This window comes from Gallus gallus, chromosome 12 (assembly GCF_016699485.2).
Source record: "Gallus gallus isolate bGalGal1 chromosome 12, bGalGal1.mat.broiler.GRCg7b, whole genome shotgun sequence".
Lineage (NCBI taxonomy): Eukaryota > Metazoa > Chordata > Aves > Galliformes > Phasianidae > Gallus > Gallus gallus.
Window position 1 is genome coordinate 8,831,023 of NC_052543.1, and position 16,048 is coordinate 8,847,070.

The window sequence follows — 16,048 nt, forward strand, 5'->3', positions numbered from 1 at the left end:
ATCATAAGATACTCCCATGAGAAACATGGGACTTTCTCCATGTTACTTTCATACAGGTTAGTCACATTTGATAATCTAATCTGACAAATGGTGTCAGCAAGAGAAGAAATTAGAAATCCAGTTTATTTATAAAAATGCTCTTGTTTACAATTCATGGAATGAGAATTTGAGAGCTATAGATAGCAACTGTTCAGTTATGGAAAAGAAATAATTGTTACTGATTTCCTAAGAGGGAAAACTACAGATACTGACAAAAGCTTGTTTAAGAGAAAAATAGGGCAGCATCTGAAGAAAACTATATAAAGATGAGGGTATAAATAAGCAAATAAAATCAAGAGAGTACCCTATTGCAATTACTGTGAGCTTCTGATTGCCAAATCACAATTTACATTCTATTATAAAAAGAAAAGCAAACAGAAGATAACACAGAATTTTTTTTTAAAAAAAGCAAAGTTTCAGAAAGAAACACCTCAAACTGCTTATAACTGTAACACAACACACAATAAGCAAAGAAATGGTGGACAAAGCTGCCTAGATACAGTGGGGAAGATGGGTTGCAGAGAGACTTTTCTGTGCTTAATTCACTCCTAGAACTAGTTCTTTAGTACAGGAGATCTAAGGAAAAATCGTTGAGTAATTATTATTATCTTTTAAAGAAAACTAAATTGCAGAATCCTTGAAGGAACTGAAACTGGAGTGCCTCTCTGGAGCAACAAAAAACAGAAACAACATTTCAGGCAAGTGGTAATGAGGGAGATTTCGATCATTTCTCTTTAATGGAAACAATTTAGAAAAGAAAAAAATAGCAAATCAAAAAATCTGAACTGTAGCTTGAAAAGATGGATTTGTTGAGCAATGAAGGGACATGGAAGTGCCTATTACAGACAGTTCAACAATTTCTTGTGGTGCGATTTTTGCTGTTGCTGTGATGGAACATAGGCTGTGTGTAACATGGACAAAAGTCCCCAGACTTCATGTCTGCTGGGTTTCCACTCACATGATTCAGCACTCTTCATGCTTCAAGTTCATTAATTGGAATGTATCGCAAAGAAAGTGCAGACAATTTTTGCTTTTCATTAAGATATATTTTCTAATATCTGAGCAATGCATAGAATTGTTGTTTACACATTAAGAATGTTATCAAAGGCTAAAGTCCTACCTGCCTCTTCTGTAGATTGTAAAGATGCTAATAATAACATATACTTATGGAAGGCAAAATACTGGGGGATCAGAAACATGCCCTCCTTTAAGATCACAAAAAAAGCAAACAAACCCCACAGTTACAGAAGTTGCCTGTATAGAGCATGCTGCACTTCTTCTGTGAGCAAATAAAGCGAAAAGTCTCCTGTGACATTTGTATCTGAACCACCAGGGTCAGTCATCCAGCTGGCAGAGCAACGCAACACCTCGCTTGATCCAGTGTTGGACTGGCTGATCCGTATTAAGTGTCAAAGCAATGACAAAGTTAGTAGAATGCCCAGTGGTAGATAAGACTCCTTTACGCTCGCTGGTCTTGTAGAGTGGGCAAACATACGCGTTAGATTTCTTTATATCCAATTTTGCAGCTTCAAAGAAAAAAAAAAAGACAGCAATATATCGTGTACAGCAGATGTACTGATGGGGACATAATCTACATGAAGATTTTAAGTACTTATAGCAATATCCTTCACACTTAATAAAGATTGCAAAATTGTTCTGTGTGCCCCATAACATTTAGCTTTTTTGTTGTTTTCGTTTTGATTACTTCTTCCTTAAGAAGAAACAAAAAACTAACTTAATTACAATTTGTTTTCAAGAATCAATGTTTTTCTGTGATTCTACCAACTCTGTAATTATTCAAAACCACATACAAATCAGAAGATCTGCACAAACAAAGTATTCTGCTTTCACGTTGGGATTACAGCTGAGACACAAACTTTCAGTATTTCAATAAGAATTCTGGTCCTGCAGCTACAGGACATAACTGCAATACTGGAGATTCAGTGTTTCTTGTCACTGGAGATTCAGGGATTCTTGTATACCTAGACTGTTTACATGCAGCTTGCAAAAAAATCTTGTATGTCTGAGAACAGATCCATCCAATGGAATGTACAGGCGGAAAAGGTGGAAGCTTTGTATAACTGCCTATTACCTACTTAGAGCTAAGTTGCAACAGCTGCAACATAAAGTTTTGCTGAAGTGTCTCCTCAACTTGAGAAGAGGCAGAAATTCAAAGACCATTTAGTTTTCCTACCAAAATTGTAATTTTGTTATGAAATAGACTGGGCAGCAACTACACGTATTTACAATAGTTAATGTAACCAGGCAATTGGTCAATTACACAACGACAAACACCTGCAAAGAGATGGACAGGCTGACTGCATGAGTGAGATGAGACTGAATGAGTCAACATAGCAAGCACAATTTTTTACATTAGAGACAAAGGTCAGGTGCACATGAATTCAGTGTACATCTGGGTACTTCGGTGAGGATGGAAGCATTGGTCTTCAGTAACAAAGTAATTCACTGTTTAAATTTCTGGTTGAATAGCACATACTTCAGAATAATTATACTTACTTGGCTTTATCCAGATGATTGGCATCATATCAAAGAGTAATTTGGGATACTGCTCAGCTAATATTCCCCTGGTGACAGAAAGCAACAGAATAGTTATTTGTGGCTGCGTGTTGCTTTTTTGTGTGCTTTTCATCTTCCACACATAAACCACCTTCCATCCAACAGTGAGCTTGAAATCGTGTTTCCAGCTTATGAGTAACCGCTCATAGTCACAGGAGTACAATTGTGAGGGAAGTCCAGCTTTCTGCAAAACTGCTGCAATCAAATAAGCCATCAGGAATGACACTTATTCAGCAGGTGGAGCACTCATGTAGGGAAGAAGAGAAGAATAGGAAAGGAGGTTTCGGTCCCATCAATGTTCACTAATTGAAAAAATAAAACAGCAGATCTGCCAAAGTTGCAGCCAAAACTACATGGGGAAAAACCACAGCCTTTTCTTTGGGAGGGGATGAGGCTGAGAGAAAGGAAGAGGGAACAAAGAGAGAGAACTAAAACTAAACTACCATCACAAGTAACAAATTTTTACAGAAGTCTAATGAAAACATGAATCTCACTGTAGAATTTACTATTTACTGTGCAAATAATTTAAAGAAAAGTTAATGGATATCTAAAAGTATCTCTAAAACTTGGCAAATTCATTACTCAAGTGAAAGGTTGTGCACAAAGGCACATATAAGCAAAACAATTATGTCAGTAAATTGAAGTTACCTTTGGCTAAATAGCTACCTTAGTTCTAAGCTGGTCTGCTCACTCATTTTAATCACATATATAATATATATACGATTATATTATTGTACATCATAGTCATATGTATAGGATTATTTTTTTTATTATTATTAAATTTTCACTGTCTACCTTGAGCTGCCCATACCTTCACACTAATCAGTGATGGATATCTTAAAACACTGAAGAACAGTTGAATATTTAAATTACTATAGACCAAATCTTGACATCATTCAATGTGACTCAGGCCTGGATGAGTTACCTGAGAGCTGTGTGTATACTGAAGAAAACTGGAGAATAGCCTGGCTGGCTATTGCGAGAGGATGCCAGAGCTCCACAACAGCTCATTAATAGCTAGAATAAAGACATGCTGACAACCAAAAATGTTATTTTATACATTAAAATTATAAAGAAGACTTTAATTCCAAGGAAAACTGCCTTCTGAGTAAGGAGAGCTACAGAAAAACAAACAACATCCCAGACCACCTGCTCTGAACATAAACTCCTGTTAAGATGATCCAGGATAGACACCAAACAATCCAAAAAACAAACAAAAAAACAAATAGAGTCTGTGCTTGAAATACATCTGCAGCTGAGGCTGCTAGACAACTGTATGAAATACTTGCATTTGACTGCAGATTAGCACATCACAACATTTCCAGCAGAACAGTATTTAAGAGTCACTTTTATTTTCTTATCTTGAGCCCAAGAGAAGAACGAAAACATTTTGAAGTGTGCTACTGAAACAGTATGTAAAGTAACTCTTAAAATACTTAAGTTTTATCTGAGCAGCTATGAAAACTTACTAAAACTGTACTTAATATATTTTGTTACTGACTTGGTTCTGTCCCAGCGAGCTCCATCTAAAAATAATCCATGGATATAAACACCATCTTCTGGTGCAGTATCAGCAGTATCCTGAGGAATAACCTATTAAAAAAAAAAAAAAAGTGCTACGTATTAAGAAGCTTCCACAGCTATTTGCTTTTCTAGGTATTGTACTAATTGCCAATTCTCAAAAAATCAATCTATAATGAGAACAGTGTAGTAAAACCTTCCTTTGGGCACTACTGTCATACAAAGCCATAACGATAGCAGCTTTCTGTGGTTTGTTAGCTCCCTTTACTGCAGGTTACAAAGGCTTTAATCACACAGACAAATGTTTACCTTGTAGGCTGTCTTCTTTCCGAGTGGAGGTCCAGGTCCAATGATAGAACCAGTTTCTCTCTCTTTTACAGATACTGTTTACCTTACCAAATAATTAAATGTCTGTCTTCCAAAGCATGACATGCAAAATGAGCCTCCCAGTAAGGATTCACTGTTTCCTACAGCATTATCAGGTCCCAGAAGAATAAAATACATAATTACAATTTATCTGTACCTGAAATTCATATCCCAGAAGGTCAATGGGAATTCTGTACTTCCTAGCATAGTTTTGCATGGCTCCGGTTAAAAATGCTTGAGTAAAATAGAATCCTGACAGCCAAAAAACTGTGGGCTTCCCTAATTCATACCAATCCTAGAAAGAGGAAAATGATGCATTCAATAAACAGAAAGATACAAATCAAATGTTCTTGAATAACTTTCTACGTAACTATATTTTAAAAATCTAGCATAATCTAGCACTTCTTTGTCAATACTGCTTTAAAATAAAGGACAAATTATGTGAAAATGTAGGTTAAATAATTAGTAGTACTGCTCATTGTACATTACCTGTAAAAATTTCAGCCTCTGTAGGAAATCAAGGATATAGCTCCCTAGTGGCTTTAGACTAGGGTAGGACTGTTTAGCCCAATTCTCAGGAACTTTTCCAATAAGCAGACTGCCACACAGAGCTTCCAGTTCAGCATCCATAACAACCAAACCTTTAATGGCTTTCTTCAAGTTAGTCAGTGTAATACGAATAGTTTGGAGCAAACTAGATTAAAAAGTAAGAACAGAATTATTGTAAGTTTTTCATGATCTGTATCATGAAAGATGCCACATAATCACTAAAAAAGAAGAAATTAAAAAAATACAGACAATGGAAGACAATGGAATATCTATACAACTTCTGTAACTGCTGTGTATCTGCAGTTATGGAGTTCTGGTAGTTTGTGGTTTTGTTTGTTTGTTTGTTTACAAATAGGAACAGTATAACACAATTTTAATTTTAATATCTGACAAACTCTCCATGGTGTGGTAAGAACTCCAAATGTATACACTGTACGCTACATGAAGGAAAAAGTTTTGAACTACAGAAGAGATGGGCAAGGTCTGAAACAAAAGAAAACTTTGAGCATTAAAGCACAGAGTGTTATTACAATTCTGAGAGAAAATTTGGTGGGTGAGATGAACAGAAGAATAGAAAAATAGCAGAGAAAGAGAAATAAGGAAGAAAGAACAAAGAACAAATACATGGAAACAAGAGGAAAGAGACTGATGACTATCTTCTCTTCTTATTCTATCGTGCTTTTCTCCCTAAATCTACAGTACGTTCTGAATTTCCACAGAGGTGAATTTTACTTGGAATGCAGATACTGCAGACAATTAGAAGAGAACAAAACAAATGAAATATTTCACAGTTTACAGTATATGAGTAGCAGTAAAAGCTTTTCCATTAATGGGATCCTTTGGGTTACATTTGATAAGAATTTTATGCTCTTACTTGTTAAATCTTTCCATTTCTTGCACCAACACAGTGTTCATACTCTCTTCATACCTCACAGGATATTTAGCTAGGCAACTTTCAATGTCAAAATCATTTGGAAGCTGCAAATATCAACATGTTTAGAAGTCATTCCACGTACCTTTATAGATTGGACTTATATTAAAAGCTCACAGATGTGAAAAACTATGGAGTAACAGATGCCATTAAACCTTCTGATGAGTTTCTCATCACTGCAGTGTTTAGTTGCTTAATCCATATAGAAAAAAAATTGTTCTGCTTATCTTTTGAAAATTGCCAAGAATTTTTCTGATCATGAAAAAAGTATATATTTCCATTTTTCAATTAATTTTACACTTGTTCACATGAATGAATCAACTATTTCTCCAAGCTGAGTTTGCTGTGCTTTCTCCTATCACCTATCCATCTAGTAAAATTAATTTCAAGTGAAATACAGCCGCAGCCCCTTCAGCCACAGAAGTTCACATTCTCATAAATTCCCTCCAGTAGAATCTTTCCTCCAACGTTAAGTCAGTTTTACAGTGAAGATTTTGGTTAAATACTTTCTTCTCAGTAAAAACATGAACTGGAGTCATTGATATAACTACAGTACCTTGCTGAGAATGTCATCTGCAATTTCATAAAGAGTGCTGTCACCACCTCCAGAAGAAGTTCCCTGAATGTCTCCTCCTTGTGTTAAAAGCAGAGATTCAAAGAGGATCTTAGTTTGCTGAAGATCTTTTGAAATATCCACATTTTCATGCAAACCAAATACCTCTGGGTGCTGACTAAAGGGAAGACTCTAGGGCAAAATACAGCAAACAACTGCATGAGATAAGGCAACAGACTGAGAATCAAATCCAAAGCTTATTTAAGAATCTGGGTGAAAATCTACTACTGACTTCAACTGAAGGTGAATTAGGACTTTAATGATGGCTATTTGCAGACAGTGTTACTGGTGACAGCAATTACCTCACATAGAGAAAGCCATTCCCAAGCATTTCCCAATTACACTCGCTGGGCTTTTCTATCTACTTACTGATTACTTGCTCCCTGTCAGAAACACATACTTGATGGCAAGAATAATATGAGTATGTCAGGCAAGAAGCCAAGCACACAATTAAAACATGCTGCAAAACTTCTTTCTTCACGCAGAGAAGATTTTACGGGTTGCATTCTTGCCAACCATTGTTAGGACAGTTTTGGGGGGTTTTTTTGCTAACTTTTACCTTAATAAATTCAATGTAGTCCTCGTACGTGCCTTTTGGAGGAGCATAATAGTTTCCACTGGGAGAGAAAGTGTAATGAGGATTTTCAATTATTTCAGGATTATAAAAGTCATCCAGCACTGTCAGCAGTAAACGTCTGTCCCAGTCATCTGTCACTCGACCTCCATAATTGCACTCACCAGTCAGGTAAGATACTGCTTCAAATGGAACATGCTGATATTCGTTTATGAATAACTGAAACAGAAGAGAGACTTGAAATATCTTCAGAGCAACAGTATGACCTACAAAGTAAAGGCTTGAAAGCTGCAGTGCATGCAAAACTGCCACCTACAGAGGTTCCTCCCCTTCCAAATTCTTGGAAATTCAAATTGATTTTTTTTTTCCAGGTAAAATTACTCCTAAAATTAACAGCAGTTAATAGTTAAAGCCTCTCACGAATACCAACATGAAGAAATCATTTAAATCATTATGGAATTGCTTACAAATATATAGTTTCTTCAGCTTGAAATTTCTAAAAAAAACTTCTCTTTTTTATGCCATGAAGAAATACGTTTCATAGATTTTCAAGGTCAAATAGCATAGTTTTTTGTGTTAGCGAAGGAGAAGAGTATGGAGCTCTGTTTAATTACCAGTATACACAAAAACAAAATTCCTATTACTAATCTCAAAAGCCAATGTAATAGGTGACTGTTAGTGATCTGGTGTCACCTATAGGACAATGAGCTCTCATATATGACAACTTAAATGTTACTGCACTCATATATGCTTCTTATAATCCATAAGATTTTGGTTCACAGTGGTTATGAAGAACAAATCTTTATTTTTATCTCCCTTGTCACTGAAGATACTGAGAATATTTATATGATTGATATTCCTTGCCTTTGTAAATTCATGGAAGTCTGATTGAAATTCTGTGAACAATTGATACAACAAAAGTGTATACCCCTTTCTGACTATCTCATTCCTATGGGCTATAAAAATCAGATTATTAAATAAAGGCAACAATAGATTATTTCACCTGCAGTTGTCTGATACTAATTCGCAAGTCTGATTCATTAAACCCATAGGGTATATTCCAACCAAGGGGCCCAAATTTTCTTCTCTCCTGAACAAGAGCATGAAAAAAACAGACTCCAAAGAGTAGTTTCTCCCATACCTTTGAGAAAAACAGAACAGAAAAGTATTGTTAACTGACTTTATGCTCATGCTGTTGAGTAATTTATACCAAGAACAAACCATCTGATTACGACTCTCCATCTCCATTACCCTCTTCCTGTCACTACCAACCCTGATAAGGAATCTCTCATCTTTCCTCTATGTACTGGAAGGTATAGTCCTCTTTAGGCTAAACAACCCCAATTCTCTCAGCCTCTCTTCACAGCAGAACTGTTTCATCCCCCTGGTCATTTCTGTGGCCCTCTTCAGCTCCTGCTCTGACATGTCCACGTCTCTCTGCTGAGGGCGCCAGGGCTGGACACAGTAGTCCAGGTGAGGTCTTAGTGAAGGGTGGAATAGAGCAGGAGAACCACCTTGCTTGACCTGCTGGTCTCTCTTCTTTTGATGCAGCCCAGAATACATTTGGCTTTCTGGGCTGCAAGTTCACATCGCTGGTTCATGTTGAGCTTTTCAACAACTAGAACACCTAAGTCTTTTTCTGCAGGACTGTTCTCAATTTATGTATCATTCAGACTGCAATGAAGCTGGGGACTGTTCTGACCCAAGTGCATCACCTTGCACCTCACCTTGTTGAACTGCATGATGTTTGCATCTTTCAAGCCTGTCAACGACCCTCTGGGTGGCATCCCTTCCCTCTGTAACATCAACAGCACCACTTGCAGAGAGTGTGCTCAGTCCCACTGTCCATATCACCAAAGCAAATATTAAACAGTTTTATACACCATTTTTTCTTCTATGTGAAGGGAGGCTGACTTCATAAGAATACAAATATATTTATTTTTAAGCCTCACTAGACAAACATATAAAATAGTTGTATTGTTTAATGTAAGTCCTTAAATGAATCCACTCATAGCTACAACGATTACAATACTCATCCCTAAGTAATCCCACTGTTTCTTCACTTCCTTCACAGATAAGGAGTACCTAAGTGGTTTCTCACTTATCAGTAAGAGATATAGGCAATGCAGCACTGATCCCTGATAGCAAGAAAAGGATCTGACTGCTTAGCATCTCAACAATGATAATGCTTCTGCTTATATTTATCCTAATTTTGCACTTTCAAAAGGAAGTTTTGGCTTCAGACATGCTCCTGTTTAGAATAGTATCGTGGTATCATTCCAAAACCTAAACTCACAGTCACTTTACATTATGATATTCACTGGAAAGAAATTGGTTGCATCTACTGAATAAAACAAAAACAAACCATAAACAAAACAAAAAAGGACAACACACACACACACACACACACACACACACATAACCAGTCAAGAGATCAAGAGAAGAGAAAAGTACCAGCTCCTTTTCAGGGCATCCAGAGAAAAATGCTGGATCAGAAATCGGATCAGAAAGAAATGACTGAAGAAGGTTTAGTCGGAGGCCAGTAGGAGGTTCGTTTGTCATCTTCACTCCATTTTGTAGAATGGTTACTGGAAACTAGAAATTAAAATATAGCAAGACTACATTCAGAAAGTATGGAGTAAGTTTTCCATTGTTATGAAAATATATTATTACGTTGTGTTTGCTGTATTAGCAACTGTAAGAAGTCACATTCTAAACATCAACAGCTTAAGAAAATACTCAAAGACATAAATTTAAGACGTTGTCTTTAACGATTATTTTAAGCCTTTATTTTAAAGTGTTTTCTTGGTATTCTGCACCTTTCTGTTAAAATGTATGCTGCAAAATTAAATTTTTGAATTTATGGAACAAAATCTTATAGACAACATAAAAAATTCTTAATTATACATGCTGGCAAAATGTAGTTCCATTCACTACTATGCAAAGCGTCATACATCACAATATCAAAATATTACAAAGCAAGATTGATACTGTAATGTTTAGAAAGAATTTTAAATGCATTTTCTTGGTTAAATTATCACTTCAACAGGCTCTAGTTATTTTTGAGAAGTTCCACACTGTCAGTTCATTCAGGGATATGAAAGTTTTGGTTAAAACTTCACCAACTTTACTCTTCCATAAATAAATAATCTTTGTCAATACATGTACCTTCGGTGAAGGGTAACTTGTAAGCCATAGTCTGAAGAACGGATGACATTTTTCACTGCTAAACTCTTCACATATTTTCTCCAGCATTGGCATCCAGGAGACAGCTAAATGACAGTTTTGTAAACAAACCCACGTTCCTTCCTCCATTCCTTCTTGAATCATTTTTGTAGCAATAGGTCCTTGGCCTTGTCCTAATGAGATGGACTGAAATTTACTTCCAACCATGTTTTTGTCATTTGCAAATTTCAGAAGGCCTGGAACAGAAAACATAAGATTTTAGTATTTATTCATTAAAAAGAAGTATGTCAAGCAAAAAGAAGTTAATAAATATTTTTTTAAATGTACACATAACATGAAGGTATGACTTTGAAGTAGGGCATAATTACTTAATCGTTCAAAATAGCATTCCCATTTTTAGGGAGCATAGAATTCTATCAGAAAGACATAATGCACTCAAATCTACTTGGACAAAGAGCAGAATAATCTTCACAATCTAATGAAGGGCAAATCTGCAAAGTTGTACTTAGCTTTTGTTTTCACTTCCCACGTATACTTACTGGACATGGGATCTGCTCCTGGAGATAGCACAAATATGAGAGGGATTGTAGAATTTGAATCTGAGTAACTTTTTGTTAGATCAAAAGGTGGTGGCTCTATAAATTTCTTCCCCAGTTTCTCGGTTACGAATGTTGCTATAGCTGGACCGATCTGGTAAAGGGTTAAATAGAGACTATGAACTTAAATAAAATTGAGTATTTCACAGCATCTTTAATGTGCACTGCACTCTAAAAATTAGGAGTGACTGCACTCAGCTACTTTTCTGAGAAAAATGGCTAGAGAGACGCATCTTTTCTTTGCAGAGATGTGAGACTAGTTTTGCTGCATGTTTCACAAGTAAAGGTTTGAGCTCATTTTGACACTCCTGCTATCTTTTCCTTCCTCCCAAAGGTAATAAAAAGAAGGTTTTAGCACATAAAAAGTAAAATACCTCATATGACTAAAACTGAATTATAATTAAGATTTCAGGCTTTACCTAATAAGGAAGATGAGCATGTTTCCCCCTATAATTAATTAGAAATAATTATATTAATACTCACTAAAAAGCAAATGCAATATGTACTTTAATTCCTAACACTGGTTGTTCCTAAACTGCATACAACTGCAAGTGAAATAAGACAGAAAGTGTTAAAAGCCCAATTTAACTGTTCAACACATTTCACGCCTCTTCACCTTGTAACCCTTGATATAAAAACACATGATACTGGATACTCTGTATTTCTTCTTGCTAACATATTGTACAGGCGCACCAAACAACAGACAAAGCACAAATGAGAATTTGAAGAAAACAAGAATGATGAATACACTCTGCAAAATGCAAAACTACACCACATAAGACCTCAGATGATGCTTCTGATGTTTGAACTGCTCAACTGAAAAATAAGAATAGCATTTATTTTCTTAATAAAATACACTGAAAAACAGATTGGTTATTTTTAAAAGCATTGCAAACTAAGCTTCAAGACCTGCAATGGTCTACAAACTCACAATAACATATCATTTTACCTTGTCTGGCCTTAAGCACCGAAGAATTATCATCTTCTGTAATTCATTTAATGCATCATTCAATGGTTCTGGTAACGGAAAGCTTTGTGGCTCTTTGCTATCATAAATTTTTTGCCATTCACCTATATTTTCAGTGATATTACTCCTACAGGAGAAAGCATTTACAATTACTGTAAATACCTGGAGTTTGGTTTTTGATGCTTATCCAAAGGCTGTTACATACTGTTGTATTATGATAGACAATACAAGCCGTAACTCACAGTCCGCATCTACATCAAACTAATGCTACAGCTGAATGAAGATCTTTTCCAACCATGCTGTTGCAAACATATGAGACTTAAGCTGAGAAGCTTTAACTTGACAGTAAGCTATGCTTCCTCCTGCATTTAGCATTACTTGACTTTTGGAAGATTGTGGGATGGTTGCATGAATTTTGGCTTTTCTTGTTTCAGGAAAAACTCTACTCTTTAACACATCTTTTCAGCATACTAAATGTAATTTGGTCAAAATCAGTTAAGTATAATTAATGTCACTTTACTATACCTCAGTTCTTTCAAAGCTGGGATTTCACTTGCACGACATAGCTCATCCCAGCTCTTGTCTGGTAGCCAAGACGGATCTGGATTCTTGTATTTATTCTTGAGACCCACACCAGCAGTTAATAAGAACATAAACTCTTGACGTTCTATTTCATTTTTAGCCCTGTATTCCAGGGAAAAAAAAAAAGAAAAAAAAACCAAAAACAAATAGTATCCAGTCACTGGATATAATTTTATATAACAAAAAGGTTTTTTTCATGAGTTACACTTCACTGCCATTTAGCAATACCTTCCTGCAGCAAAAGCTACTATTCTACACAATCAAGAAATGGAGTGGGAAAAAAAAAACTAACACTACAGTAAGGGTTTCAAGAAGAATATATATTTGCTTATTTGTTTTTTAAAAGTGCTATAATTCCTGACTTTGAAAGACTTTCTATAAATAAATGGGTACTGGGAACACAGTAGAGCAACAGATTGGGCCAGGAAAAACGGTCCATATACAGGTATGTACACACTGTAATTTAAGTATGCACACTACAGTTACGATCATGACATTTTGAACTCATCTTTCCTTTCACAATTTATTGACACAAAATTTTAAAAAACACCAAAATTAAAACCGCAAAAAACAACCCAGAAAGGCAACTAGAATTCGAAGAGAGAAGATTACAACTGAAATCTCATGATATATGTAAAAGAGTATGAAAGGAAGGTAAGGGAAAATGGAAAACAGATGAAAGCCTAGAAGTTGCTGTTACGACACATTAATTTCTTTGGTTTACACTTAAAAGCTTGGACTCAAATAATAGCAACGGCTTTTGAAATAACGATGCTATGTGGCATTACCCAATTTCTTCAAAGTGAGTCAAAAGATGTAGCAGAGATAAAGCCATTGCTTTAAATATGCACAGGATCATTGTTTTCCTAACATACCCAAAGGCTATAGAAGTGATACATGCACCCCATAGCCACTCACATCTTTCACTTGGAAGTATTATGAGTATTGAAGATCCAAAACATTCATGACATTACTCCAAAGGCTGTTATCAGTATGCACAGGAGTATGTTAACTTATCAATACTTTCCACAGTAAGAAAATAATTGGTTTCTGTTATTAAAAAAATGTTAGAAAAATGAGCTTACATGAGAAGATTACAGCATAGCAAAAAGGAAAAGAGCAGCTTGTCCTTTTCAAACAGTGAGCGGCACACATTGCAGAACAAGTTGTATGTGAAGTGGTCAGTCAGATATCGAAGTCGCTTCTCCAAAACTTTTGATTTGTTACTAAAAAGAAAACAATGAAAAAACGGAGACTTCAGATTTAATAACTAAAGCAAATCAATGAAGAAATCTGAATATATTTAAGGCCATGAAGGAATTATGATGCGCCCACACACTCCACAAGGGACTTCTGTGTTGATTTCCCCCAAATTTCAATTAGACATGATGTTTTACAGTTGTCTTGAAAGTTCCAAGCAACTTCATTTGCTACAGTTAGGTGGCAGCACCCTCGCAGCATTCATAGGGAACAACTTTCCTAAAAGTAACATTCTTAAAAATACTTCAGCTCTCCAATGTACACCTACAGTTCATGATTTGCTCAAACAGTAACTAAAGAGAGTGTTTATTTTATTAACATATCACATTTACTTTCAAAACCCCACATTCAAGGAGGGCCAAGAGGTAAATGGTTTAAAAACTGAGGGAATTGTTTCTAAGAGAAAGAAAACTTAATTTTACACAAGAAATACTGTATTTACCTGTCATGAATAGAGTTGATGAAGAGATTAACAAACCAGCTAAGGGAGTACTGGTACATGGGGTCAATGTTTGCCAAGTCTGCAATGCTGAAGAACAGCACGGAGGAATGCTTTGCAATAGGTCGATAGCCTTCTCGAGACTGAGCTATTTTCAGTTCTGTTTTCTCTGCAATCTGAACATCAATAGCAGTTTCAAGATAGCGAATTTCAAAGAAAAGCTTTCAATATTATCTTTAGAACAAAAATTATACTACTTCATAACACCATTGAAGTACTTCTACATATCAATTTATAATATAACTCTTACATTTCAAAATGCACAACCACAGTAAAATTAGTAAACTGCACCAGTAAAATGAGTGCTTGACTTTCAATCTAGTGCTGCCTGATCTGTTTACCTATACGGCAGGATGCAACAGTCAAAACAAAGGACAAACTAGAAAAAACAGCCATGCATCACTTAGATACTAATATATCAATTTTCATCTCTGTCGTATTAAAAAATAGGGGCAATTTCAGACTGTTCATGTATTTAAGCTCTATGTATTCTTCTACAAATCAGCTTCACACAAAACAACTTGGAATACAAAAATGTTTTTCAAAATTAGACATATCCTGATATTTAATTGGCACTAAGAAATAGGAAGGACAATATCCATTTAAAGAAATCTTGATTTCTGCCAAACCTATAGTAATTTCAAAAGTGTATGTATTTGCTTATTCCTTAGCACTTACAGACTTCAGATGATATGTTGTGCCTCTACGTATGCATGTTAATAATTATTAATACAAAACACTAATTATTAACATATCATTTTTTGTTGTTGTTTTTAAAATTAGTACCTTCCTTCACCTTGGCATTTTACCTTAACTTCAGAATTTGCTGCTTTTTATTGGAGACTGAATAAACCATCGCTGGAGGTTCTAGGATGGTCCAAATTTTACTGCTCTTCACATTTCACAAGCACAGGATTTCTCCCACGTGCTTTGTATCTAACTCACAGCTCTTCTGCTAGATGCAAATATTTCAGTTCTACATATTTTTAAGGAAATAACATTAACATTCTTTACCTGTTGTTTTTTTGTGATTTCATTAGCCATTATTTTAGCAGAATCCAAGATTGTGATTGCTGTCTCATCTTCCAGAATATTCCCTTCAGATGACTGTAGGGTTTCTAGAATTTTCTTCTCAATTTCTTTTAGATTTTTTTTATTGGCTGCAGACTGAAGGATGAGAGCATTTCTTTCATCTTCCAATTCTGGTCTTAAAAAGAAAAATACACGCAACAAAAACAGTCAGTACTCATCATCCACTGACTGTAAGGGCAGCCCATGAAGACAACTCCCTGTTCCCCATCCTAAATATTTGTGAATATTCTCTGTAGTTTAAATGGATTGCTACTGTTGAGCACATATTTATAAACGAATACAGAACTGTTTGCATAATTTCACTTATTATTTGGAAATGACTGACTGAGCTTTAGCATCTTAGCATTTCACAAGTGTCAGCACACCCAAATTTTCTTTTATTATAATTCTGGTGTCTGAAAGAACAGTGAGTGATATGTGCAATAAGTTTACTCCTTGAAATACATTTTTTTGAAATAGAATTTGGCCCACTTGCACAGACAGTTCTGTACAACCCAGGAACTACTACTCCATATTTTCAGTGATGGCTGACACATAACCTATAATAAATCTCAGAGGTGCTCTCTACATAATTCATACAAAATTAAAATTAATTCTTCACCTACGTTTGGCAGCTCAAACTGCATATTCACAGTAATGACTTAAACTTAGAAAACTACGTGACTATTACTTAAATAATTCAACGAATATTACAAG

General features: G+C 35.5%; 1 protein-coding gene across 6 annotated transcripts in view; it reads right to left on the reverse strand.

Moving 5' to 3' along the window:
- DNAH12 (dynein, axonemal, heavy chain 12) overlaps positions 1 to 16,048 on the reverse strand; it is a 66,302-nt gene that overhangs the window by 1,494 nt on the left and 48,760 nt on the right. For 3 of the 6 annotated variants that reach the window (XM_015293384.4, XM_015293383.4, XM_040646765.2), the window contains 17 exons: positions 15,275 to 15,467; positions 14,204 to 14,376; positions 13,587 to 13,727; positions 12,445 to 12,603; positions 11,902 to 12,046; positions 10,896 to 11,046; positions 10,339 to 10,592; positions 9,625 to 9,765; positions 8,174 to 8,311; positions 7,156 to 7,389; positions 6,540 to 6,728; positions 5,927 to 6,030; positions 4,993 to 5,197; positions 4,661 to 4,798; positions 4,118 to 4,209; positions 2,557 to 2,624; positions 106 to 1,565 (listed from right to left, as the gene is read on the reverse strand). In XM_015293384.4, coding sequence (XP_015148870.2) covers positions 1,375 to 1,565; positions 2,557 to 2,624; positions 4,118 to 4,209; positions 4,661 to 4,798; positions 4,993 to 5,197; positions 5,927 to 6,030; positions 6,540 to 6,728; positions 7,156 to 7,389; positions 8,174 to 8,311; positions 9,625 to 9,765; positions 10,339 to 10,592; positions 10,896 to 11,046; positions 11,902 to 12,046; positions 12,445 to 12,603; positions 13,587 to 13,727; positions 14,204 to 14,376; positions 15,275 to 15,467 — 2,716 coding nt within the window. In that variant the 3' untranslated portion in view covers positions 106 to 1,374. Of the gene's footprint in view, positions 1 to 105; positions 1,566 to 2,556; positions 2,625 to 4,117; positions 4,210 to 4,660; positions 4,799 to 4,992; positions 5,198 to 5,926; positions 6,031 to 6,539; positions 6,729 to 7,155; positions 7,390 to 8,173; positions 8,312 to 9,624; positions 9,766 to 10,338; positions 10,593 to 10,895; positions 11,047 to 11,901; positions 12,047 to 12,444; positions 12,604 to 13,586; positions 13,728 to 14,203; positions 14,377 to 15,274; positions 15,468 to 16,048 lie in introns of those variants that run through there. The other 3 variants (XR_005839459.2, XR_003077518.3, XM_015293386.4) reach the window with 3 other exon arrangements.